The 24681-nt window shown below is 42.8% G+C and overlaps 1 protein-coding gene across 7 annotated transcripts in view; it reads left to right on the top strand.

Moving 5' to 3' along the window:
• Window positions 1-584: 584 nt before the first annotated feature.
• Window positions 585-24681, top strand: part of KIF13A (kinesin family member 13A) — a 204652-nt gene continuing 180555 nt past the window's right edge. For all 7 annotated transcript variants that reach the window (XM_027601410.2, XM_027601408.2, XM_027601412.2 and 4 more), the window contains exons 1-2: window positions 585-722; window positions 991-1081. In XM_027601410.2, coding sequence (XP_027457211.1) covers window positions 668-722; window positions 991-1081 — 146 coding nt within the window. In that variant the 5' untranslated portion in view covers window positions 585-667. The remainder of the gene's footprint in view (window positions 723-990; window positions 1082-24681) is intronic.

Genomic DNA, 24681 nt, shown 5'->3' with positions numbered 1-24681 from the left:
GGGTAAGGCCTGCCCACCCGGCACGCCCCGGGGCTCCGGGTCTGCGGGTGACAGCGGCCCCACTGCGGGGACTCAGTTCCAGGCTGTGCCCCCGGGGTCCCCGCGGGCGCGGGCACGCCGCAGACTTAGCCCGGCCCCCGCCCCCCACCCCCGAGGCGTCCGGCCCCCGCGGCCCCAGGCCCCGCGCGGCTCGCCGTTCCCGCCCGGGCCCCCGCCGCGCTCCGGGAGGCGCCGCGCGCCCGCCCCGGGTCCGGCCTTCCCCGCGCCCAGGGGCCCCGGCGGGCGGGGCGCGGAAGATGGCGGCGCGGCCGGGCCCGGGGCGGGCGCGAGGGGCCGCGGCGCGGCGCGCTCGCCTGGGCCGGCGCGGCTAGAGCGGCGCCTGGGCCCGGCGGCGCGGCCTCCTCCCGCCCGCGGCGCCGCCGCCGCCGCCGCCGCCGCCGCCGCCGCCGCCGCCGCGCCCCGCCCCGCGCGCCCGCCCGCCCCTCCCCGGGCCCGGCCGTGCCCCGCGTCGCGCTCCCCCGGGATGGCCCGCGCGCCTCGGCGCTGCCTCGCGGAGCACACGGCGGAGCGGCGGCGGCCGCGCTCGGGGGGCGCGCGGCGGCGGCGGCGGCGGCGGCGGCGGCGCGGCGCGTGAGGGGCCGCCTCGGACCGAGCGGGCGCCGCCAACATGTCGGATACCAAGGTAAAAGTTGCCGTCCGGGTCCGGCCCATGAACCGGCGAGGTGAGGAGCTTTCCGCTCGTTTTTATCTGTGGTCGGGCCGAGGGCGGGGGCAACTTTGCAAAGTGCGGGGCCGCGGGGCCGGGGCGGCGAGAACGCGGCGGGGCCGCGGGGCCCGGGCGGAGGCGGCGCCGCACTAGCTGCGGAGCCCCCGGCGCGCGGCTCCCGGCTCGGCCGCCGCCCCCCCCCCCCCCCGGGTGAGCCCCGCGCCCAAGGGGCTGGGGGCGCGGATGCTCGGCTCGGCAACGGCCCTCTTCCCTTCTGCTTTCAGAACTGGAACTGAACACCAAGTGCGTGGTGGAGATGGAAGGGAATCAAACGGTCCTGCACCCTCCTCCTTCTAACACCAAACAGGGAGAAAGGTAAAGCGGGCGCCGAGAGGGCGGGCAGGAGGAGCCCACCCCGCAGTCCCCGGCAAGTTTGAGCCCGGAAAATGGGAGTGCTCTTCCCTATTGTTAGGAGGACGGCTTCAAGTTTGTCGCACGCTCCTCTCTGAAGCTGTGGCAAGTCCAAGTTCCTCTCCTCCCGCTGCCCCCCCTCCTTGTCCCCTCCCATCTAGAGCGGCATCAGCCCGGGCACTGGGGCCACAGCCGGCACCAGTCCGCCGCGTAAAACCTGGCCGGCTTCGGGGCACCCGGAGAGAGGGGGCCGGATGGGACCCCAGAGACGAGCAGTCCCACATTTTACAGATAAGAAAACTGAGGCCTGAGGCGGGCAAGGGACCATGCCAAGGCCTTGTTTTCGTGGAACTCAGTGCCCCTCTTTTTTTCCTACCACTGCACAGTTTGCTTTATTTGGCGGAATTGTTTAGGGACTTTGTAAAATGGGGGGGGAACCCTCATAATAAAGCAGAACAGTATTGTATGATGCAGGCTCAGGCGTGGACCATTTAAAATCTATTATTTTGTTGGTGCTGGGTCGAGATAATGCCTGAATGTAATGCGCGAATTTTGATTTTCAGGGAAACAAAAGTGGTGCCCTGAGCTGTGTAGACACTGGGGGGATGTTTAAAAAGGGTCTGCATTTACTAGATGGCAACATATTTGCATTTGAAAAGTGGTAACTCTTGGATCCTTATTAATTCTGCTCTCTTCCACGCAGCAGTATGGGAAAATGCCTTAAAATAATTTGAATATTTGGCATTTTTCTGGTAAGCCCCTGAGAAGAAAATGGTTGGAATTCATTCAGTATAGCAATGCAGTAGCTTGTAAAAATAGAAAAGAAAAAAAAAAAAAAACCCGGCAGATTTGACAGAATTAATTCCTCTGGGACATGAGTATGAGTGTGTTTCTAAAAGTCACCTGTTGATTGATGCACTACAATTTAGTGATTTTTTGCTCTTGGGAGATTTTTTTCACTGAATAGAGACTGAAGTAGTGTTATTTTATTGCTAAAGGACGCAGCTGCCTCTATTCTATAATCATGTGGTGTTCAGGCACAATTTTGCTAAATTTGGGGGAAGAAGTTGTCAGGAGGTAAGATTGGGAGTTATTTGCTTTTTGTGCAGAGGGTGGAAATTTTTATTTAGTTTGCAAACATTCTGCTACCTATAGCAGATAGGGTGATAGTAAATAGCTAAAGTTATATTTAAAATGTTGTGTGTTAAATGCTTCTCAGTAATAGATGTATCCTTGGATAATATTTTTAGATACATTTTAAAGAGTTACAGTATTTTAGATAGATTCCTAGTGGTGTAGTTGTATATTTCATGGTGCTAGTGAGCTGAGTAAATTTCAGTATTTACAGATTAAATTAGAGGTCCACATCATCAACAGTTTTTCTGAAACTGGTTTTTTTTTATTGTTTCCTCTGCAAATTCTGCTGGGCCAGATTCTTCAAAGCAGCCTGGGAAACAGGTAGAATATGAGCTCCTGTTAATGTAGCCACTGCTTCTGTTTTTCCTTGCTGGTTTGGCACCTGCTCCTTGTCACTCTTAACCATAGGGAGTGCTGCAGTTAGCTTACTGTTTAATGAAGTGAAGCTTTCCGATTTGTGGAGAGAAACATTTAATTTTGTGGAACCTGGATAGAAATGGTAACTATAGATAGGTGGTTAGAAATGCTACATAATTAGTTGACATTTTTAGGGCCACCACTGCAGTTACGAATCAGGATCTTTTAAGTAAAGACTTGTAGGGTGACTTGGGGATTTATCCATCTGCTGGCTTATTGGAATAGCCCCTTATCTGAAACTAAGAATAGCATTGAAGCATGGGAGTTCTCTTGTTTTGTCCCCCTGACAGATAGGATTCTTTCGTGGAGGGACCCTTTCTGTGGGCTTCTACCTGGGTACTGGTCACTCAGTTTACAGAAAACTTGAGTGGAGTCTATCCAGCAGTGCTGCTTGTAGGTTAGGATTACTGTCTTTGCAAGGATGGAGACACCAAATGCCTTTTGAGTTTCATTATGTAGCCTGGTTTCATATTTCTCCACCAGGTTTTTCCCTTAAAGCAGCAGTGTATTTAAAAATAGAAATGATTCCTCCCTTGGGCTCTGGGTTGATTAATTACAACAATGCTTCATGTTATGTTGGCAATTCATTTCTATCATTTATTTTGGGATAGAGCTCAGGGAAAGGTGAGAATATTTTTTTTCTTACCTAGAAGTTCAAGGCTTGAACTCTAAGAAGTCTTTAAATAATATTGGCAAACCTGTGTCAAAGTGAGAATTATTATTTTCCTGAAAATTGCAAGAAATTACTAATGTATTAACTATGAATAGAAATTTTAAATTAGTGGGTGAAAGTTTTCAGTCTTACCAGTAAAAACAAGCAAGGATACTTTGATTTCCAGGGGAAGAAACAGGTAGGCTTAGCTTTCATGATTTCCCCCCTTTATGGAATAAAAGCCAAGACTACATGTTAAGGACTGAAAGATCATAGGGCTTCTGAGGTTAAAGATATTTGTTTTGAAATTCTAAGATTATAATACACCACAGGGGTCCAGGTTAATAGTTGGCATATATATCAATCACCATTTTGAAACATTAAGACATATGAACATGTTTCTTAAAATACTGTTGATTTACTATTCAGGAGATATTTATGAAGTTTACATCATATGGGATCCTTTCTCAGCACAGGATCCAAAGATCACTGTGGGCCTAGCGCCTATGTCAGAGGTTTGCACCTTTGAGAGATGTGGGAAGAGAGAGGGGAAAAATAGTTGAAATACAATGCAGTAGGTTATGTTAGATTATACTTCTGCCATTATATGTACCATATTATTTGGAAATGACCTGTTTCCTCTTCTGTTTTCCTCTGAGGTTGCAAGCTCCCTGAAGGCAGGTACCTTATCCTACCTACTTTTGTGTCCCATGCCCGGAATAGCAGCTCGTCTGTATATAGCAGGCGCTCAGCAAATGTCTGCACTCAGTAGGTTCCGTAGTGTGATGAGGGTACCAAGTAGGGGTTGTGGAAGTGCATGGGATGGGATGCAGAAGCAAGGCAATTCAGGCGGGGGGACGAGAATGAGAACCCCTGATTTGCCCAAATAGGTAACAGTTCAAAAACCACAGTATGAACAGATATATAAAGTCCTCTTTTGCCCTCTTGTCTCTCCCTATTCTTCCCATTCCCTCATCTTTCCAAAAACAACGTATATTTTCAGAAACACACAAACACACATACATGCACATGAATATAGTGTTTATGTGTATTTCAGCAAATACCTTTTCTGTCTTTAAATACCCATATATTAATATTCATTCTTTTTTTACATCTACTTTGGATGGTAGTGGTGGTTTTAAAAATATAGATGGATGGCTTATGAATTTGATTTTTATAACTTTTAGGAAGTGAAGCTTTATCATGAAGAGAATATAATGGAACTTGTTTCTATAGAAGTTCTTGTTATTTTATGTAAAATGAATTGTTGGGTAAGCATTTAAAGCAATGTGCATATGTACCTTAGCTAGGTTAAAAGAAAAATGGGCTTAATTTAGGCTCTTAGTAAAAGAGCATCAAAATTTTAGCTTCTTGCCCAATTTTTCCACACTGCAGTGTAGCTTGTAAAGTGTATCCTCGAAGGTCAGTGGAAGAAAGCTACCTCTCCAGGTCCACTATGTATATATTTTCTTGTTTACGTATTTTATGTTGCAACTTTTTTTCCATGTTGGCTTCACCTGCTATTCCAAAGGTGCCTGGGACGGCTCCTTCTGTTCAGATATCTTTGTAGACCAGAAATTTAGAAATTAGCGGAAGTTATGTGAAATTTAAAAAATAGATCACCTAAGAATCAGTAATATTCCACATTATAAAATTATTTGGGTGACTTTGAATTCTCTTCTGTTTTCCGGTTTGTTATATTTCTCTCTAGCCCAAATATTATAGTCGGTTGTAAGAAAGCAGAGCATTTAGATTTCATTAATATAAGAGTGATCATTCTTCATGCATGATAATAGTGGTATTTTAAAGAGTATTTTAATGGAATACTTTCATTAGCTGTCAGCGTTTGCCATGCCTTTGTTTTAAAATAAAGGTGGATTGGAATCTCTTACTTTTTTTAAAACCAAAACTAAAAGTAATTATAATGCAGTGTAGATTAGCGATTTAAAAATTATTTTGTTCCCATTCCACAGTTAAAAATACACATCATGGACGCTGTGTGTGTGTGTGTGCATGAATGGAGGAGGTTCATGAAAAATTTTACTATGTGCAGTGCATCTATTACTTCCTATCCCTCTCTGTTCTACTTTATTTTATTTTATTTATTTTTTAAAGATTTTATATATTTATTTGACAGAGACACAGAGAGAAGGAACACAAGCAGGGGGAGTGTGAGAGGGAGAAGCAGGCTTCCCGCTGAGCAGGGAGCCTGATGTGGGGCTTGATCCCAGGACCCTGGGATCATGACCTGAGCCGAAGGCAGACGCTTAACGACTGAGCCACCCAGGCGCCCCTGTTTTAATTCATTTTAGAAGTCATGGTTGACTTACTGAAATTAATTTCACAACCCACTAATGGGTTATAAATTTATAATTTGAAAAACACAAGTTTAGTGGGTAAGAGGTTGGGTTCTGAATATGTGTGTGTGTGCGCACGTGCATGTATATATATATGTGTGTGTGTATGTAAAATCAGTGTACTCTATTTATTAAAATTTTAAAATTTTAAGTAATCTCTTCCGATTAAGTAATCAGAAGAGATTACTTAAAATAAGGGGGTTTGAAGTCATGACCCCAGGATCTTCTGACTGAGCCAGCCGTACATAATTTAGTGTACATAATTTAAGGTGTGAAGTAGTTTTATAATTTATAAAATCTATGATAAAAAAGAAGGAATCCTTGGGCACCTGGGTGGCTCAGATGGTTAAGCGTCTGCCTTCGGCTCAGGTCATGATCCCAGGGTCTTGGGATCGAGTCCTGTATCGGGCTCCCTGCTCCTTGGGAGCCTGCTTCTCCCTCTGCCTCTCTCTCTCTCTCTCTCTCTCTGTCCCTCATGAATAAATAAATAAAATCTTAAAAAAAAAAAAAAGGAATCCTCTTTTTCATTTCTTTCCACAGAGACAGCCACATATAGCAGTTTTAGCTCATTCTTTTGGAATTTCCCTCCATATTTCTGAATAACTTGCTGGTAGTGCTAGGTTTTATTTGTTCTGTGTTCTCTTTCTATACCCTGTCCCCACCCCACCCCCAAATTCTTCCCATCCCCCATTTCCCCAATATACTTTTGATTTTATCAGTATTTAGTGTTTATGTGATTATGTAATATAGTCAACTACAGTTGAGCCATGTGCTCTTCTATGATTTCTTTTCCCGTCATACAAAATTTTTTGTTTTTCCTGGAGTTAACAGTTGTTTTTATTTTTTCCTTTTTCTTTAATTTGCTTCTTTTTCTATGTACTTATCCTTAATTCAACATTTAAATTTTCTGCCTCTTGCCTAAATCTCCTTTCAAGACATTTAAACATATTAGGGACTTTCTTGATTTCATCTTCTTAAAGACATTTCTCCTTAAGCCTTCCAACATGCTCCTTTATGAACTCGTTGTCTTCTTTGCCTGACAAAGTTGTCATCCTGGGGTTGCCTGTCACATCATTCTGAGGATTCCCTTTACCTCTCTTCTGTGTGGATCTCTTGTTTTTCTGTTTCCTTTTTCTTTCTTGGTTTACTGCCTTAATTTTGTGTAGAGCATATACTTAGTAGCTTCCTTAGAAAGGGTGTTTGGAAGGTAAAGTTTTTTGAAACCATCAAGATATTTGAAACCACTCACCTTATTGATAGTTTAGGTGGGTATCAAATTTCATTTTAAAGACATTTGGTTGTCCTGTTGTCTTTTACTTTCCTGTGTTTCTGTTGAAAAGTCCGAAGCTATTTGGGTTTCTTTTTTGTTTTTTCTTAATTTTGTAAATTAAAAAAAATTTTTAAAAAAGATTTTATATATTTATTTGACACACACACACAGAGAGAGAGAGAGAGCACAAGAAGGGGGTAGTGGCAGAGGGAGAGGGAGAAACAGGCTCCCTGCTGAGCATGGAGCCTGACAACAGGGCTAAATCCCAGGACCCTAGGATCATGATCTGAGCTCAAGCAGACGTTTAACCACCTAAGCCACCCAGGCGCCCCACTATTTGGGTTTCTAATCCTTTAGATGTGACATAGATTTTCATTCTCTAGAATCTTGTAGAATATTCTTTTCTTCCCCACTTTGGAGATAATCACAACAGGCCTTTTTGACCTGGAAATGTGTGTCCTTCTTGTCTTTTTGTTGTGCCTTCTGGAAGGTTTCCTCCAGTTTATCTTATAGCCCTTAATGTTCAATTTTTCTTTTACCCTATCATATTTTTAATTTCCAAGAGCTCATTTTTTGGCCTCTGACTTTTTTTTTAAATAATATCCTATTTTTGTATTTTCTGTCTCTTTTTGAGGACATTAATGATGGTTTTCTATATATGGTCTACTTTTTACTTTTAAGTGTGTTGTTTGTTAAAATGTAAGGTAGTTTTATAAGAGCTGGTTTAAAATGAAGGCAGCCTGATCTCTGTCTTCTGTGTTAAGGACCTTGCTCGGATGTAGCTGAATGCAGCTAGACTCTCATTTCTCCAGGGCAAGGATGATATATGATTCATCTTTGTAATCTCGTGCGTAGATTCAAGAATGCCCAACACACAGGAAGCATTTTGTAAGTTCTCTTCACTGCTAAAGAAGAAAAAAAAGTTTATTAAAACCTCCTGTCCAATCTCTTTTATATTTAACTTCCAACAATGGAAATAAAAATAATGATTTCCTTTTCCATAAGAGCATATGTAAATGCTATAATTGAAGGTAGTAGCTGCCCTAGACAATGCTTAATTACCAGCATTCATGAAGATAATTAGCTACAGTCAGTACAAAAAAGCTGTAAAAAGTAGAAAGATCCTATTTTTTGCATCACTAAAATTTTAGTTGAGAGTTTTTTTTGGAATTACTTTTAATTTAAAAATATGGATGCTTGTTGGGGTGGGAAAATTTTTCTACATGATACCAAACTGGCCAGTTTATCACCCCACCAGTTAACTTGGCTGCTTCTGGCAAAGTCTAGTTAGAGATAAGTGGATAACTTGGATTGTTTCTGATTTTTAACAAAAATTACACACGCCATGCACTCATATTTTTAAGGAATTTTCAGGAATGAGTTTCCCCAAATAGGAGGCTTCTTGAAGACTTCAAGGTTTCTCAGAGTTATTCAGCCACACTTACCCTTTCTCAAATCTTCCCTGTAGCTAGGGTAGAGAAGGTGTTTATGCATTTAGAATTTAAAGGAGTTTGGAGAACATTACCAGCATAGGAAACAGAATAGCAGAGAAACCAACACAGAAACACCCAGAAAGATTACATTGTGCCTTGATAATGTAAGAAATTGTTTACTAACAACAGAGCTGTCAGTAAAGGAAGTAAGGCTAAAATTTATCTGAAAACATATATTAAAACAACCAACAGTTGATTTATGTGGGATTCAGGAGCTACCTTTTTTTTTTTAAGATTTATTTATTTGAGAGAGAGAGAGAGAGAGACAGAGGGTGCACGCACCTGTGTGAGCAGGGGGAGAGGCAGAAGGAGAGGGAGAGAGAGCTTCAAGCAGACTCCCTGCTGAGCACGGAGCCTGTCAAGGGCTTGAAATCAGGACCCTGAGATCATGACCTGAGCCAAAATCAAGAGGTGGCCACCCATCAGTTGGTTAAGCGACTGCCTTCGGCTCAGGTCATGATCCTGGAGTCCCGGGATCGAGTCCCACATCGGGCTCCCTGCTCAGCAGGGAGTCTGCTTCTCCCTCGACCCTCTTCCCTCTCGTGCTCTCTATCTCTCATTCTCTCTCTCTCAAATAAATAAATAAAAAATCTTAAAAAAAAAAAAAGAGTCGGCCACCCAACTGTTTGAGCCACCCAGGCACCCCAGGAGCTATCTTTACAAAGAGAGTCACTCTACAAAATATTTCTGGGACTTTAGACTTGGAAATGTAAGAAGAAAATGTGAAAAGTTCCTCCTTGGAAATTAGTTTATTGGACATTTTATCACCCAACAGTTATGTGGAAACTAAATAAACAAAGAAGTCAAGTTTTCACATCTTTAAAATTTTATTTATAAAAATCCGTAATTCCGATATTTGATTGTTGGACCTAAGGTTAAACAGAAAAGAAGAGAGAAGAAGTTCTTGTAGACTCAGGAATAGGACAACCCATCTAAGCCTCATTATTTGCTTGAGTCCTGTCTGGATTTCCTGTTTCTCTGAGATGAACAATTCACTGAATCACTGACAAAGTGACAGAACTGTTTTACCAGATTGTTCTTGCAATGGACTTTTCACATCAAAGCACAATTGTATCTTTTTTAAAAAATTGCTTCCTTAGATAATTCTAAAATGTTTTTTCATAGGTATCTATAAGATATAAGGCAGAAAGAAAAAGGGGTAGGATCACTGTCTGGCCAAGCCTAAGCAGGTCTTTTTCCTCTACCTTCATTTTGTCCTTGTCCAAGTAATAGACAAATTTGCAGTTACAATTTTGTGTTTTGCTTTTCTCCCATTTATATTTTGTTATGCTATATCATTTTCACAATTATAATTTTAATAATTGAATAGTCTGTTGAGTTTCATAATTTTTAACCATTTAAATATTTATGGGGGATGCCTGGGTGGCTCAGATGGTTAAGCGTCTGGCTTTGGCTCAGGTCATGATGCCAGGGTCCTGGGATCGAGTCCCGCATCGGGCTCCTTGCTCAGCGAGAAGTCTGCTTCTCCCTCTGCCTGCTCTGTCTGCTTGTGCTCTCTCTCTGACAAATAAATAAATACAGTCTTTAAAAAATAAAAATAAAAAAATATTTTTGGACCTTAAGATTGTTTCTTAATGATTATACATAGCTGAGAGCATCTTCATGAAACTTTTTAGAATCCTTTGCTAACTGAAAGGCATTTCTTCTCAAACATGCTTGCCAACACAAAAATACACCTTTGAAATTGTATGCCAACATGAACTATTTTCTTAATTATAATGGAATTAAAAGTTGATAATTTGCAGATTTAAGTATGAGATAGGTGATGGGGAAAATGATTTGGTTTGGGCAGTAACAAGACCAGGAGTTCTCACCCTTAAGTGTGCATCAGAGTTTTAGAGAGCCCCACCCCAAAAAGTTCTGATCCAGTAGGTCTGTGATGTGGCTTGAGAATTTGCATTTCTAACAGATTCCCAGGTGATGCTGATGCTGTTGGCTCAGGACCAAACTTTGACAACTACTGGTTTAGACTAGTACTGTCCAATAGAATTTTCTGGGATGATGGAAATGTTCTCTATATCTACATCCAATATGGTAGCCACCAGCCGTATATGAATACTGAGCTCTTGATAAATGGGTAGTGCAACAAAAATGAATTTTAAATTTTACTTAATTTTCATTAATTTAAATTTAAACAGCTACATATGGCAAGTGGCTACTGTCTTGGACAGCAGAGGTCTAGACACGATTGAACATTAGAATCACCTGGATGCTTTAAACATCGATGCCTGGGTCCTACCTTCAGAGCTTCTGGCTGAATTCGGCTGTAGTACACCTTAGGCACTGGGATTTTTGAATGCTCTTCAGATGTCCTAGTTACAATTCAACAAAATGCCCCCAAATTTAGTGGTCTAAAACAACCATTTTCTTAGGCTCATGGATTCTTTGGGCCAGGAATTCAGACGGAGCAAAGTAGGTATGACTTGTCCCACAAAGTCTGGAACCTCCTCTTTGAAGACTAGAAGTCTGAGGATGTAGACATCTGAAGGCTTGACCAGGTTGAATGTCCAAGGTGGTTAACTCACATGGTTGGCAGTTGATTCTCATGTGTAGTCAAGGCTGAGAATCTTGGGTCCAGTTTAATAAACCAGGTTTTAAAGCCCAGTGTCACACCTTGTCCTTTGGTCTATTTTGCCATTTTGATTGTGATCATGTACTCATAACCATTAACTTTCTTCAAATTAATGTAGGAAAGCCTCATAAAATCAGCCTAAATTTTTACCTTATTAAGGTAATTTATGGAACTTTCATAGGGCCTTCCCGCGCCAAGGGTATGTATTACTGCGAACATAGAGCCTCACAAAGCTAAATAAATTCTCTCCCATTAAGGAAGAAAGAAAAAGGGGCGCCTGGGTGGCTCAGATGGTTAAGCGTCTGGCTTCGGCTCAGGTCATGATGCCAGGGTCCTGGGATCGAGTCCCGCATCGGGCTCCCTGCTCCTTGGGAGCCTGCTTCTCCCTCTGCCTCTCTCTCTCTCTCTCTTTCATGAATAAATAAGTAAAATCTTTAAAAAAAAGAAAAAGGCCTCCTACTCCCTAGTCAGGTGTGTTTAATAAAAATGCCTCTCCTGATTTGTTTTTACTTGAATTGCGGCAGCAGGGGAAGGAAATACCTAAAATTATCTAGATGCAGAGTACTTGCCTCTTGCCTGTCCTTTGCCTGGATACTGACCTCTTGGGAAGCACAGGTCCCTCAGCTTTAGAGTGGCCTGTGGGCCACCGTTCTCTGCTGCGGGCTCTGTAAGGATGCAGCCCTCCCAGCTTCAGCTTCTGTATGGCCACAGAGCCTGGGGACCCCGTGTATGTGGAGGGTCAGCATGGCGGGATGAACTGGAGGGTGGGGTGCTGCCTGCTTCTGCCACTCACTTGCTCTATGTCCTTGAGCTAGCCGTCAGCCCTTTTCCATCTGACTTTCTACATCTATAAAATTGAGGGCTAGACTAGGTAATCTGTAAAGTTTTTTAAGGCCTAAATTTCAGATTTATCCCACGTGTACTTAACATGTAGCGTGGAGTCCAGCAGAGTAAGTAGGTAACGTTAATAGGAGCCAAAACGGGTAGCATTGTAACTTGCTTCCCAGAGTGTTAGGTAAACGCCGGAGGACAGGGCCACTGTTCTTGACAGGCTCTGTTTGCCTGCACTAGCTGAGGCAAGAATTGAAGGTGTCTGGTGAAGTAAGACAGCCGCGAACTCCAGCTATCTGAAGGCTACAGCTAGCGGAGGAGCCTGGGTCCCTTACAGACCGTCTACGCGCCTCCTGCCTCGGCTAGGGCCGCAGCTTCTGTATGCACCTACAGGGGATTGTAAATCATCTGACTGGGACCTGACGGTTAGTTTTCATCTTGCACGGTTGTGCTTTTTTGGGGGAAGCGGTGATTTTAAGCTCTTCCTGCAGTCAGGCCGCTGTTTGATGCAATAAGTGTGTGTGGATGGCAGTGGAGAAATGACATTTCCAGAGCTGTTTGCTTCAAGAGTCCTTGGGCAGCTTATTTTGTTTCTGAGGGTTCGGTTACAACCCTCCCAAAGTGTGGTATTTCCTATCTTCCATTGTGGGGCCAGCTCTGGTTAGAGTGTGTGTGTGTGTGTGTGTGTGTGTGTGTGTGTGTGTGTGCGCGTGTGTGTGCGTGTGCGCGCGCGCGCACGTATTTCCCTTCTGGTTTGTGCTCTCTCGGTCTTTCTTTTGAAAGCAGAGTGGAGTTACTTGATTCTGGGCAGCCCTGCAGTGTCTGGTCTGGAGGTGTGATGAGCTTTGCTACTGTGAGAAGGAGTGTGAGGAAAGCATCTGTGTGTCATTCCCTTGGGGGAAGAAGTTGGGAGTCTTGGGGTTTTTTTTAGAAGACAGGGAACAGGAAGGAAGCCTTTGAGGAAAGGGAAGCTTTACTTTTTGCCGTTAGCTCTTTGTGTTGTCTTGAGGAGACCCTCCCTAGATTGATCCACCACCAAGGACCACAAATATTCCTGTATCTCCAGCTGGGAGCCTCAGAGGAAAACCAGCAGGGGCAAACAATGGTGACAGACACAGACATTGCATTACCAGTACCAAGTCGTTTTATCCCACATTTTGGAAGGCCACAGTCAACCCACATATAGTTTGTTGAACAGATTAATAAACCTTTTAATTAGACTTAAGTTCTGTGGCTTAATAAAGCACGCCTTCAGAATTGATAGTTTGGGGCGCCTGGGTGGCTCAGTTGGTTAAGCGACTGCCTTCGGCTCAGGTCATGATCCTGGAGTCCTGGGATCGAGCCCCACATCGGGCTCTCTGCTCAGCAGGGAGTCTGCTTCTCCCTCTGACCCTCTTCCCTCTCGTGCTCTCTATCTCTCATTCTCTCTCTCTCAAATAAATAAATAAAAAGTCTTTAAAAAAAAAAAGAATTGATAGTTTGTGTGCCCACCTATCTATTATCCCAGCTAAACAGAGAATGTGTAAAGATTTTTAGGCTGAACCTGCAGTTGTAATTGCCCTTTTTAAAAAATTGAATAACACACTCTTAGGGTTTTTTGTTTTGTTTTGTCCTTTTGTTCTCTAACTACTTCTCTTTATATAGTTAATTAAAGTTTAGAATCCACTATACAAATTGTAACAGGGAATAGTTACATTATTACATTGAGATCCTTAAAATTACTTGTTTCAAGGGTAATGTTTTGAGTAAGTAGGGAGTAGTGTGGTTGGGAAAGCTTATCAAGATAATGGTGTTAAATTTGAGCAACCCTATCCAGTTTGAAACATCTGCTTTTTTGATCTAGAGTTACAGTACAAATAGGTAACATTAGCATGGCAACATAACTAAGTATTTTTGAAGCCTTGAAGTATTGCTGGCTTTGATAGAATGATATTCCTCTCTTGAGGATGACAGCTTAGTCTGAGCTTTTATGATGAATTATGCAGTGGAAATAATTTTCCAAAATTGCTGGTCTACTGTATTCCTAAGGGACTCTTTTTTTTTTTTTTTTTTTAAAGTTCTCTAGCCAGGTTCTTATTTAACTAGCTTTTTCCAAGAGTGACTTCTAGCTGTCCTTGCTCATTGGTTCCCAGACTTGAGAACCAGTTTTAAAAAAACAACAGAAATAGGGGCGCCTGGCTGGCTTAGTCGGTAGATCATAGGACTCTTGATATTGGGGTCATGAGTTCAAGCCCCACGTTGGGCATAGAGCTTACTTAAAAAACAACAACAAAAACCAACCCAATAGAAATAAAAATTTGGATAAACAGAGTTTCTAACTTCTTTTAAATGTGCCAAGCAAGCACTCTAAAACAAAAACACCACTGTATCTTGATACTTCATTTAATAAAATAAACCTCTTAACAACAGAAGGAAGGACATAATTAGAATTTAAACATTGGGTAAATTTAGTTTTGTAAAGTACTCACCACATTGTTAACTTTCACCATTCCTGGGAATTGCTGGAAATGTCACCACAGGTCACCCGTAGACTCTGACATGCAGTTAGTTGACTGTCCCTGGTGTCTGTGATGTCTAGTGGTACATCACCTATGACCTTTGTGAGCAGCTTCAGCACTTTTGGTCCTTCAGGCCAAAGCACATACTATAAATGTTAAAGGATTTTTTTCTTTTAAAATTTGAACAAAATGGGGCGCCTGGGTGGCTCAGTTGGTTAAGCCTCTGACTCTTGGTTTCGGCTCAGGTCAGGATCTCAGGGTCCTTGGATCCAGCCCGAGTCGGGTTCTGCACTCTGCAGGGAGTCTGCTTGAGATTCTCTCTCTCCCTCTCAGTCTGACCCTCCCCCTGCTTGCTTGCTCTCTCTCTCTAATAAATAAATCTTTAAAAAAAATGAACAAAGCATCCTCTTTATTTGTATATATTGTTGAATTTTTGGAATGGTACAGGATACGTCTTTGCTTTTGGAGTTTGATGTGTTGAAATAAACTCACCAATCTAGGTAAAAACCTAAACAGAGTTTAAAATTTCATAAGTATAGTAAATTACCTCATATCTGAGCCAAAGATTTTACTCTCAAGGAAGGGAAATCTTTTTTTTTTGCCTTCTGCAGTGTTTCTGTGGCTATTAGTTGGGTATAAATAATTAAGCTTTGTGACAGAACAGTATAGTGGCCAAGAGCCACTGTGAACTTTGGGAACCAACTGCTTATGTGTGAATCACTTATTGGCTGTGAAATGTTGGGCAAGTCCCTTAACCCTTAGTGCCTTGGTTTCCTCATTTATAAAATGGAAATAGAGTTACAGACATTGTAGGGCTTGTGGGAATTAGCATGGTGCTTGGCACATTGCACGCACTAAGTGTTGATAATTTTATTATTTTTATTATCATGGGACACTTAATGCTCATTGCTCTGGGTTTTGTTTTTTTTTTTTAAGATTTATTTATTTATTTATTTATTTTAGGGTGGGAAGGGCAGAGGGAGAGAATCTCAAGCGAGCTCTGCGCTCAGTAGAGCACAGTCTCACCACCCTGAGATCATGACCTGAGCTGAAACCAAGAGTCAGATGCTTAACCGACTGAGCCACCCAGGTGCCCCCAATCTGGGTTTTGTTTTTAATATTGTTTCTTATTCATTTCAAGTTTAATAAATGAAGTTCTTTTTAACATTCAAAAAGAGCAATTAAAGTAGGAAGCCTTACAATTCCTTTTTTTTTTCAAGACTTTATTTTTTTATTTAGAGAGCTGCAGGGAGGGACAGAGGGAGAGGGAGAGAATCATCAGCAGGCTCCATGCCCAGCTTGGAGCTTGACATGGGGCTCGATCTCATGACCCTGAGATCATGACCTGGGCCGAAATCAAGTGTTGGATGCTTAACCAGCTGAGCCACCCAGGTGCCCCGGAGACCTTACAGTTCTTTTAAGTAATATGGAGTTTCTGATTACTTTTGATGAAAGTGTCCACATTTGGGAGACTTTTTTGTCTTTGCAGTGACTGGACTTTCAGGTCTGCATTCTACTTATTGGGTACTGGTCCTTGTTACCTTAGACACAGTACGTTCTCGGAAAGTGTGTGTTGTACTCAACTGTGTTCTGTTCATTGGATGTAATTAATGGTTAGTAGGCTTTATTTAGTGTAGGGGATTCATAGACAGTTAGTACTCCCTAGCCATAAACTGATTTCTGAGGAAATCACCGTCTGAAGGTGCTGAGACATCGTGTTCAGTAATACTGGGTTTCTGTGCTTCTGTTTTTCTTCCTGAGGCAACTGACTTCATTGCCCTAGTCCCCAGGGCGGTGACTCTTGTTCCGATGGTTTATACTGGAGACAGGGACTCAAGACCTTGCTGTTAAAAATTCAAAATAAGGAAGTGTTTTTACTTATATATCTGGTTCTCTGGCACCTGTTAAGTGAGTATATTTTATTCTTGGACTTATTTATTTATCATAATCTTTTTGGTTTGGCATTTTTTTATTGACACTCTAAAATTGGGAAAATATATTTGGGTTATTTCCTAGAACCACCTGTACAGTAGTTTCCTTTGAATTCACCAGTTGTTTTCTTAAAATATGTTTTTTAAAGACTTATTTATTTTAGAGAGAGAGAGCGAGTGCACGAGCAGGAGGGGCAGAGGAAGAGGGAGAAAGAGAATCTCAAGCGGACTCCACACTGAGCCCAGAGCCCCACCTTGGTCTTAATCTCAGGACCCTGAGATCACGACCTGAGCTGAAACCAGGAGTCGGACTCTTAACCGACTGTGCCACCCAGGCACCCCGTTTCTTAAAATACTTTTTCAAAAAAATGTATCATGCAGGCGTATATGCATGCATATTTGTGGCCCTTTTCTTTTTAATAAGGGAGTGATGCGTGCCCTCAGAAATTTTGATTAGGTTATCCAGTTGTTGTGTGCAGAAATACCCAAAAACTAAAGAGGAGCATAACGAAAAGTTTTGATGTTCTAAGTACTTTGTACATTTACATGAATGAACATGAAGTGTGTGCTTGCTTTTCTCTTTGTTCCCAGTGTGGGTAAAACATCTGAGCCATCATTCTGGGCTTGGGAAGTGGGGAGGAGTGCAAGCAATGTTTCTTTCTCTAGCCTCTCCCTACCCTCAGGGTGCTCCCTTTGCTCCACCCCTGGAAGCAAAGAACAGGATGGGGTGGGGAAGCAAGGGGAACAGAGAAGGCACTAGGCGTGGCCCCGAGTGCCAACTTCTGGATGGCCTTGACTTTTCAGCCTCTCCCCCAAAGCCATCTCAATGATCTGGAGACTGCAATAGGCCATGTTGGGGAGCAGAGAGCCAGCCACGTGTGTCTCATTCTGTTGCTGGAATGTTTAAAAGTGTCTGAGGGACTTATTAGATAAGCTGCAATTTTTAAATTGGAAAGACAAAGCCTTTTACTTGATTAGTCAGCCCTGGTGATTAAACAGCTATTAAGCAGCATGTATCAGATGCTGTCAGAAAGTATTCCTGGTGTGACGCTGAGTGCAGAGGAACTGTTCTTATTTCAGGATTCGGAGAGAGGAGATCTAATGACAGTGTAAAAGTAAATAGATTTCAGATCGGTTACATGCTTGCAGATCTTTGCCTGCTTCCATTACCAGGTTGTTTATTTGTTTTAATTAACTTAAACGCAGTCTTTGACTTAAATGTCTGGATCCTGGATAGACTTGGCTGTAGGTGGTAGTGACAGGAATCTCCTCCCTAAGCCTTTCTCTTATTTAGTGAGTTCTTTCTAGGGATGTTGGTGACCCTGGTATGATTGCTGAGCAGAAAAATAAAAGCAAAAAGCATTGAATCCATTCTCGGGATCATTCTGGTGTCCTTCCTTCATCCATGTGGCCACAGCCTGTTGCCCTGAATAATGGGGAAAAGAAATGTTGCAGAGGGCCAGCTTGTTCACATGTGTTTGCCGAAGAGGGGCTGCTGTGGAAACGCAAGCGGACTGGTTCTTGATCTGCTGGAGAATTGGAGAGGCAGGCGCATGGGAAGGGGAGGGGAGACTGAAAACTCTTGTTGGAATCTGACCAAGTAGAAACTTAAATCAAACCAAAGCTACCTGCTCCTGGCATCTCCTGCATTGCACCAAGCCCCTGGGTAGAATGAGGCTATTGGAGAGTACTTTTGTTTCCCTCGCGTGCTTGTAGTGCAGGGTGCTTGCTGGCTGGAGCCTTGCGGTGCTGAGCACGAAGCCCCCCTCACTGCTCGTCCCACCGGTGCTCCTGTGTCCTCAGGACCACGCCAGCTGCCCTTCCGGGAGTGAAGAGGAATCGAGAAAGGCTGTACTCTAGGAAGTGATGTGCATTTCGCAGCCTGTAAATTGGGGAAAAATAATGACACTGCCCTTCCGGGAGTGAAGTGGAATCGAGAAAGGCTGTACTCTAGGAAGTGATGTGCATTTCACGGCCTGTAAATTGGGGGAAAATAATGCTACATCTCTGATTTTCTAAAAAGCTGTTTTTCATGAAAGCTCTTCAGTTGCTTGTGGGTTCTCGCTTGCAGAATATGGCCCTTTAATAAAGACTTCTAATTTTGCAGCGGGGTATTACGTCAGCGCCCACGGCCACATGGCACTAGGGTCATAACTCTGAACGTCCTTGTGTGAGCACTGTTAGTGAGGGCAGAGGCCATGGCCAGTGTCTGGTGCTGCCTATGCTGGGGGCTGTTGCGTGGAGGCCAGTCCTCAAGTGGAAACTGCCTGGCATCTCATACGCTTGGACTAGGTTGGCAGACAAATGCAAACAGGGCTCCATGCCACTTGCACCATCTTAGCAAATGATCATCGGGGTATCTCCTCTTCAGAACTTGGAGCACCCGTTTCTCACTGTGGCCAGGCGTCAGCCATAGCACTGCTCTGGAGTTTTGGGAGGGAGCTTGGCATTTTATTTTTTCATTAACTGTCCAACCTTCTTTTTCCCCATTGGTAGTTGAGGAGCTCTGTGGAAGGTGGAGAGGAGATAGAGCACAAATAGGAATCCTATGGTTACCTTTGTCCAAGTACACCTCGCACTTGCCACCTCTACCCCAGAGGTCGGCTGGATCCCCTTGGGAGGTGAGCACAGCTGGACAGGCGTGCTTTGAAGAGGGTGCCTAGGGACTTCTGGTCACACAGCTCGGGAACCATGGGTCTGTGAAGAGCTGTTCCCAAGCTTCTGGTCCTTCTACACTAGTTTCTAGAGTATTTTACAGGTTTGAGGCACAGCTTACTGGTTTTGTTAGTGTGTGCATGCATGCTTATGTGCTTGCTTGCTTATTTACTTATTGATGTTACTAACAAGTAAAATGATAGTTGCAAAGTGCCCTGTGTTCATTTACTGTCAGTTCATTATAGCTCTGTGAGTTCAGTCATGGAGTGCTGAGTCAATTTTCTGAACACTTGAGTGGAGGATAATAACCAGCTCCATGTTCCTGAAGAATTTGTGCAAATGGCTTATTGTCCCTTCTAGACTGTAAACTTGAGGGCAGAGCCCCTTGTCTTACTCTCTGTTTCTTCCCTCTTTCTTTGCCCCAGTAGCAAGCGTATGCCTTGTACAAAGTCGGTGTCCTCTAGGTGTTTTATGCCTGGATGCCATGAAAAATGTGGATATGCATTTTACGGGAAGAGCTGTGCTTTGGTACATGAATGAATCTGTGGGTGGAATGGTTTTAGTTCATCCTCAGGCTATGTCTGTCACATCACTTGTGGTTCTCCTGCTTCTAGTCTGGGCCCTACGAGACCTTTAATTTCTGCATTGGATTATTACATAATGATAGGCTCTGCACTGTTGCGTGGCTTTTTGGGATGATGGCAGTACAAATGTGATACCAGACCCTTACAACTTTGACTCTTACTGCCTTGGGCTGACAAGCAGAGGCCATAGCTGTTAGTACTACTTAAGCAAAGGTTGATCCAGCCAAGGAGTCATGCAGACTTTGACCAAGTTCATCTGTTTAATGTCCTCTGCCCCACCTGTGTAGTGGCCTCAGCAGCAAGTTCTACGTAGGTAACTAATGGAAGAGAGTGCTGTCCTAGGCAAAGTGATGACTTCCTAGAGTGCCAGAGCCACTGTCTGCTCCCCGGGGTGGACCCCTGTAGCATCCTGATTTAGCGAGTCAGATTATTGAGAAGTTTTTCCTGCACTTGTCATGGAGAGAGAAGGGGAAGATATTGGAAGGGTGGCCACACACCTTCCTCCAGCCTCACCTGGGGTCTGGTACCCTCGAGAGGCAGGTGGGTTAAGGGCACCTCTCATTCTCTGGTTGCTGAGTGGCCCTTGGATTGATCCTGCATCTTCTGCTTGCCCACATGGCTGTTGGCATGTTGTTGTAGTTGTTGCTGTTTTTAAATTTGGAAGCGCTCATGTCCAATGAATGCTTCGAGGTAAGTCAGAACCCCAGGGGTTGCAAGGGTTGTGGGCAGCTCGTGGCATGCACACGGTGTCCAAAACTGCACGTTGGAACGGAAGTCACACGAGAATGGCATTCTACGGGGACAGCTTTGAATCTGTTTATATTTTTAAGTAAGCTATTACAGACTTTATTAATAAGCCTTTATTCAGACTATACAGACTTTATGAAATAAGCCATTACAGACTTTATTTAATGAGCACCTCATTAACAAGTTTCTTTTGATATATCTTCCAACAATTATGAAACATTAATGAGTCATAGCTCCATGGCTGGGCCTCGTTGGTTCCGAAATCAGAGCAGGAAGGCAGAAGCCCAGCAGCTGGTCCCCTGAGACGAGGAGAAAACCCCCTGCACTCTCACCTGCTGGGAGTGAAGGGGGCGGGGCTGCTCCCCGGAAGTTGTTATCTGTAGCAGCCGCGGGCTGCGGGGGTAGTTCCTGACTGGGATTACCGGGCACCTTGGCTCCACAACTGGCAGGCTTCCAGAAAGGCTGCGGGTAGTTTTCTCTGCCTCAGACAAGTTTGGCTTTCCAGTCTTTGCGCAGTTGAGTGTTAAGATGGCTCCTGCTAGCTTTCCTTCTTCAAAGCACTTGTACATTGACAAAATAACCAACAAAACGGTTCTACTTTTATTATGATTATTTATAATCCAAGCGTCTGTGTGGCTGACTTTTTAGGGACTCCCAGCTGACTTTTGCATGGCTCAGGCTTTCTTCCTGCAAGGCAAGTGAGAGGCATATAGCCTTCCTTTTCTTTGGGAGATCTCGAGTAACCTTTTAATGTAGATTTTTAATTAGAAAAGCGGTGCTCATTCACTGTTAGACAACTTAGAAAATACAGGATATTAGAGATAAAGTAAAATTTTGCTCATCGTTCTGTGACCATCTTGATGCATTTCCCTTTTTCTGTGGGTGATATTTCATACCACTGAGGTGAAGAACTTATTTCTTAAGATTATGAAAACCCAGCAATTGCATGCTGACTTTTGGCTGTACCACTGTCTAAAAGCAGAGAATACTGGGGCACCTGGGTGGGTCAGTCGGTTAAGCATCTGCCTTTGGCTCAGGTCATGATCTGGGGGTCCTGGGATCAAGTCCCACATCAGGCTCCCTGCTCAGCGGGGAGCCTGCTTCTCCCTCTCCCTCTGCCTGCCCCTCCTCCTGCTTGTGCACGCGCTCTCTCTCTCTCTCTCTCTCTCCAATAAATAAAATCTTAAAAAAATTCAAAAAAAATTGAGAATACCTAAGCACAGCTATGCATCACCCCAAGTCAGAGTTCTGGCTCATTGAGAGTTTTATCTTATGTTTAGTATCTCCCTTCATCGATGTTTTTCCTTCCTAAGACTACTTTTCCCTTGAGAAAGTGTGCTCAGTACCAAAAAGGAACAGAATGCCAAGCCAAGTTAGATGCCAGTGGAATATTTGGAATTTTCCTTCCCTAATTGATGAAGCAGCATCAGAAGAACTAGTTCTGCAGTCTGGGGTCCCCTGGGCGTGAATCTTGGCACCTGCACTTCGTAGCGTGGTGATCCTGAGCAAGCTGCTTAACCTCGCTGTGCCTTAATTTCCAGCTTTGTGTAAAATCGATAAAGCCATTTAGAATTATTTCTGGTGCTTGGTAAATAATAAATGTTAGCTATTTTAATTAGTGCATTATTTTTATTATTATTATTAAAGCAGTAGTAAGAACCACAAGGCAGAGGGAGAATGCTCAGGTAGCGTGCTGCATAATGGTGATGTGAACAACCATACGGATGATTTCTCAAAATGCTCTGATGGGAAGGGTGCATGCAGTCAAGTGCATCCATGCCTGATCTGTGTTGAAACAATCAAGCTTTGTGTTGTATTTGAATTAGCTCTAGTAGATACTTTTTATCCACACTCCTTTTTCCTACATGCTCAAATTGTCAGGTCTTGGCCAGGTGTGCATCTTCTTAATTGTGGTCTTTCAGCTACTCTTCAGAACTTTTGAAGTGTACTTGTTCACTGGCAAAAATATGTTCCAGAATAATGAGTACTTACTGTTTCAGGATATAACTCTGTTTAGTGGAAAAGAACGTTAGAGACAAATGCTAATGGGTGCACTGAGGCATTTCTGATGAGTACTAAAGTTAAGCCACTTTGGAGGTAGAATTAAAGATACAGACACAGTTTTTTTGTGTTGACATTGATCATTTTCATTTTAACCTGATCTTTATCCTATTTGAAAAATTTTAGCCCCAGTATTGTACTTCGTTTAAATTTTGATGAGCCATGTGGTTATTCCTTAATCTAAAATTATGACTAAAGCTAGTATGTTATCTATCACCACAAAGATAAATCTAAAGGCAGGCAACAAGGGTAATACCAACCATGGTAATAAAGGTGCTGGATTAAGTCACAAGATTTAACATCACAGATGTCTTCAGTGGCTGTGCTCTGAAAACTTCTCACTAATGAAGCACAGTCACATTACTTTGTTTTGAGTCACTTGTAATCATTTTGTTTTCCTTCCTGCTTCTAAAAAGAGAATGGAACTTTTGACTCAGTGAAATCAGTGTGAAATTTTGTAAGGACCAGAGAACCAGCTTCTATGTCTGAACTCCGAGTTTCTCTCCGTAATTGTTGGAATAGGGTCTTAAGGAGATTTGGATCAAATAGAACAAAAGTCTTACTCTTCCCCATCTAAGATGTTAAATATTTGAATTCTCTTCTCAGAGCTGCAAGGTTTGGATGGTTTGTATGGCTAGGCTTCCTGGAAACATTTATCACCTAATTAAATTTGCAGACACACCATATCTAGAGGTGTGACCGAAACTAAGAACTATTAGAGGGAATTGGTCAGTGGAGACATGTGAACTACCTTTGATTTTTTTCATACCTTTCAGAATTCTGAAAACTTTTACCTGGGATAAAATCAAGCCAACTTTGAAGCCTCATAGATGCCAGTAACCTAAGTCCATGAAGAAAAACTTGCCAGACTAGTATAATTTTTGTCCAGTTTTACATGTTATTAAAAAAGAAAAACCCATAAACCTCTGGGTTTCTTTTCAAGAAAACAGCATTGGTAGGTAATTTGACAGCATTCCACTTACATTTTCACTCCTTGGTATAACTGAAATTTTCCGCTGTTTTTTATGAATTTGATTTGTTTGTCTTTTATCTAACGATTGCATTCAGTACTTTTTCTTTTCTTTGCTTTTTCTACGTTTGAGGTAATAGGGAATAAGGTTTCCTGATGTCAACTTTTAAGAACCAAAGACAAGATTTATTAAAACATCTTTTTAGGCCAGTGGATGATCATAGCTTCTAAACAGGAGACACATTGATTTATGTGGATATCATTTGCATTTTGTCTACCATTCTGCACGTGTGGTTTTGAGATTTAAGTGCAGTGGCTTTAATATGAATATGCAGTGGTTACAATAAAGAGAAGGAAGAGAGTTAAGGGAGCTGATTTTACCCCAAACTGATTGGTTCCTAGGTGATATTCTTCACAATCAGCCTTATTGAGATATAATATACCTACAACAAAATGCACCCAAGGCAGTGCTAGTCAAAGTTGTTCATTTTGGAATGAATGTAGAGGTTTAATAAATGTGATTGAAAATGATCCATCCTGCCTAAAGTTGCTATGTTATGTCTTCTCTGTTTCAGGCAGGATAGATCTCTACTTGCTGGGGAGAAAGCAATCAATACAGAAGGTGTTGAGATCCATGTTATTTTGGGGTTGTTTGCAGTGACTGTTTATAGCCAGTTCATTTTTCTTAAGAGTTTCTTTCCTGCGGGCGCCTGGGTGGCTTAGTCAGTTAAGCATTCGACTCTTGGTTTTGGCTCAGGTCATGGTCTCAAGGTCCTGAGGTCGGGCTCTGCGCTCAGTGGAGAGTCTGCTTGGGATTCTCTCTCTTCCTCTCCTACTCCCCACCATGCGCTCGTACTCTCTCTCTCTCAAGTAAATAATAAATCTTTAAGAAAAAAAGCTTCTTTCCTGCTTTCCAACTTTTAACTCATATGTGTTCATTCAGAGAAACATCTGGTATTCCAAGACTTTTATTTTTGGTGGCAACTGGGTATTTTATGAACTCTTTTTGCATTGCAGCCCCCAAACATGATGTAGCTCAATTAATAAAGAGCCATTTGCAAATATACACAAAATACATGTTTTTTTTATGGGTACGGCTGAGTTTTCCATGCAGGCTCTATAAACATAAATTAGAATGTCTCTTGAAGATATAGAAGTTCTCATGAAGCTTCAGACATCATGTCAGTTTTGCTTGTCATTGTATACCTAGCATGAAGGCTTACAGTAAACACTGAAAGTCTGATCAGATATATGTCACTCCTTAAACTGTGACTTGTATATAACTTACCAATATAGCAATTTTTTATTTAGAAATAAATGAGGGAGACAAACCATAAGAGACTCTTTTTTTTTTTTTTAAGATTTTAT

This window comes from Zalophus californianus, chromosome 7 (assembly GCF_009762305.2).
Source record: "Zalophus californianus isolate mZalCal1 chromosome 7, mZalCal1.pri.v2, whole genome shotgun sequence".
NCBI classification, from domain to species: Eukaryota; Metazoa; Chordata; class Mammalia; order Carnivora; family Otariidae; genus Zalophus; species Zalophus californianus.
The sequence above is the reverse complement of the archived record's forward strand: the minus strand, read 5'-3'. Positions and strand labels throughout refer to the sequence as shown.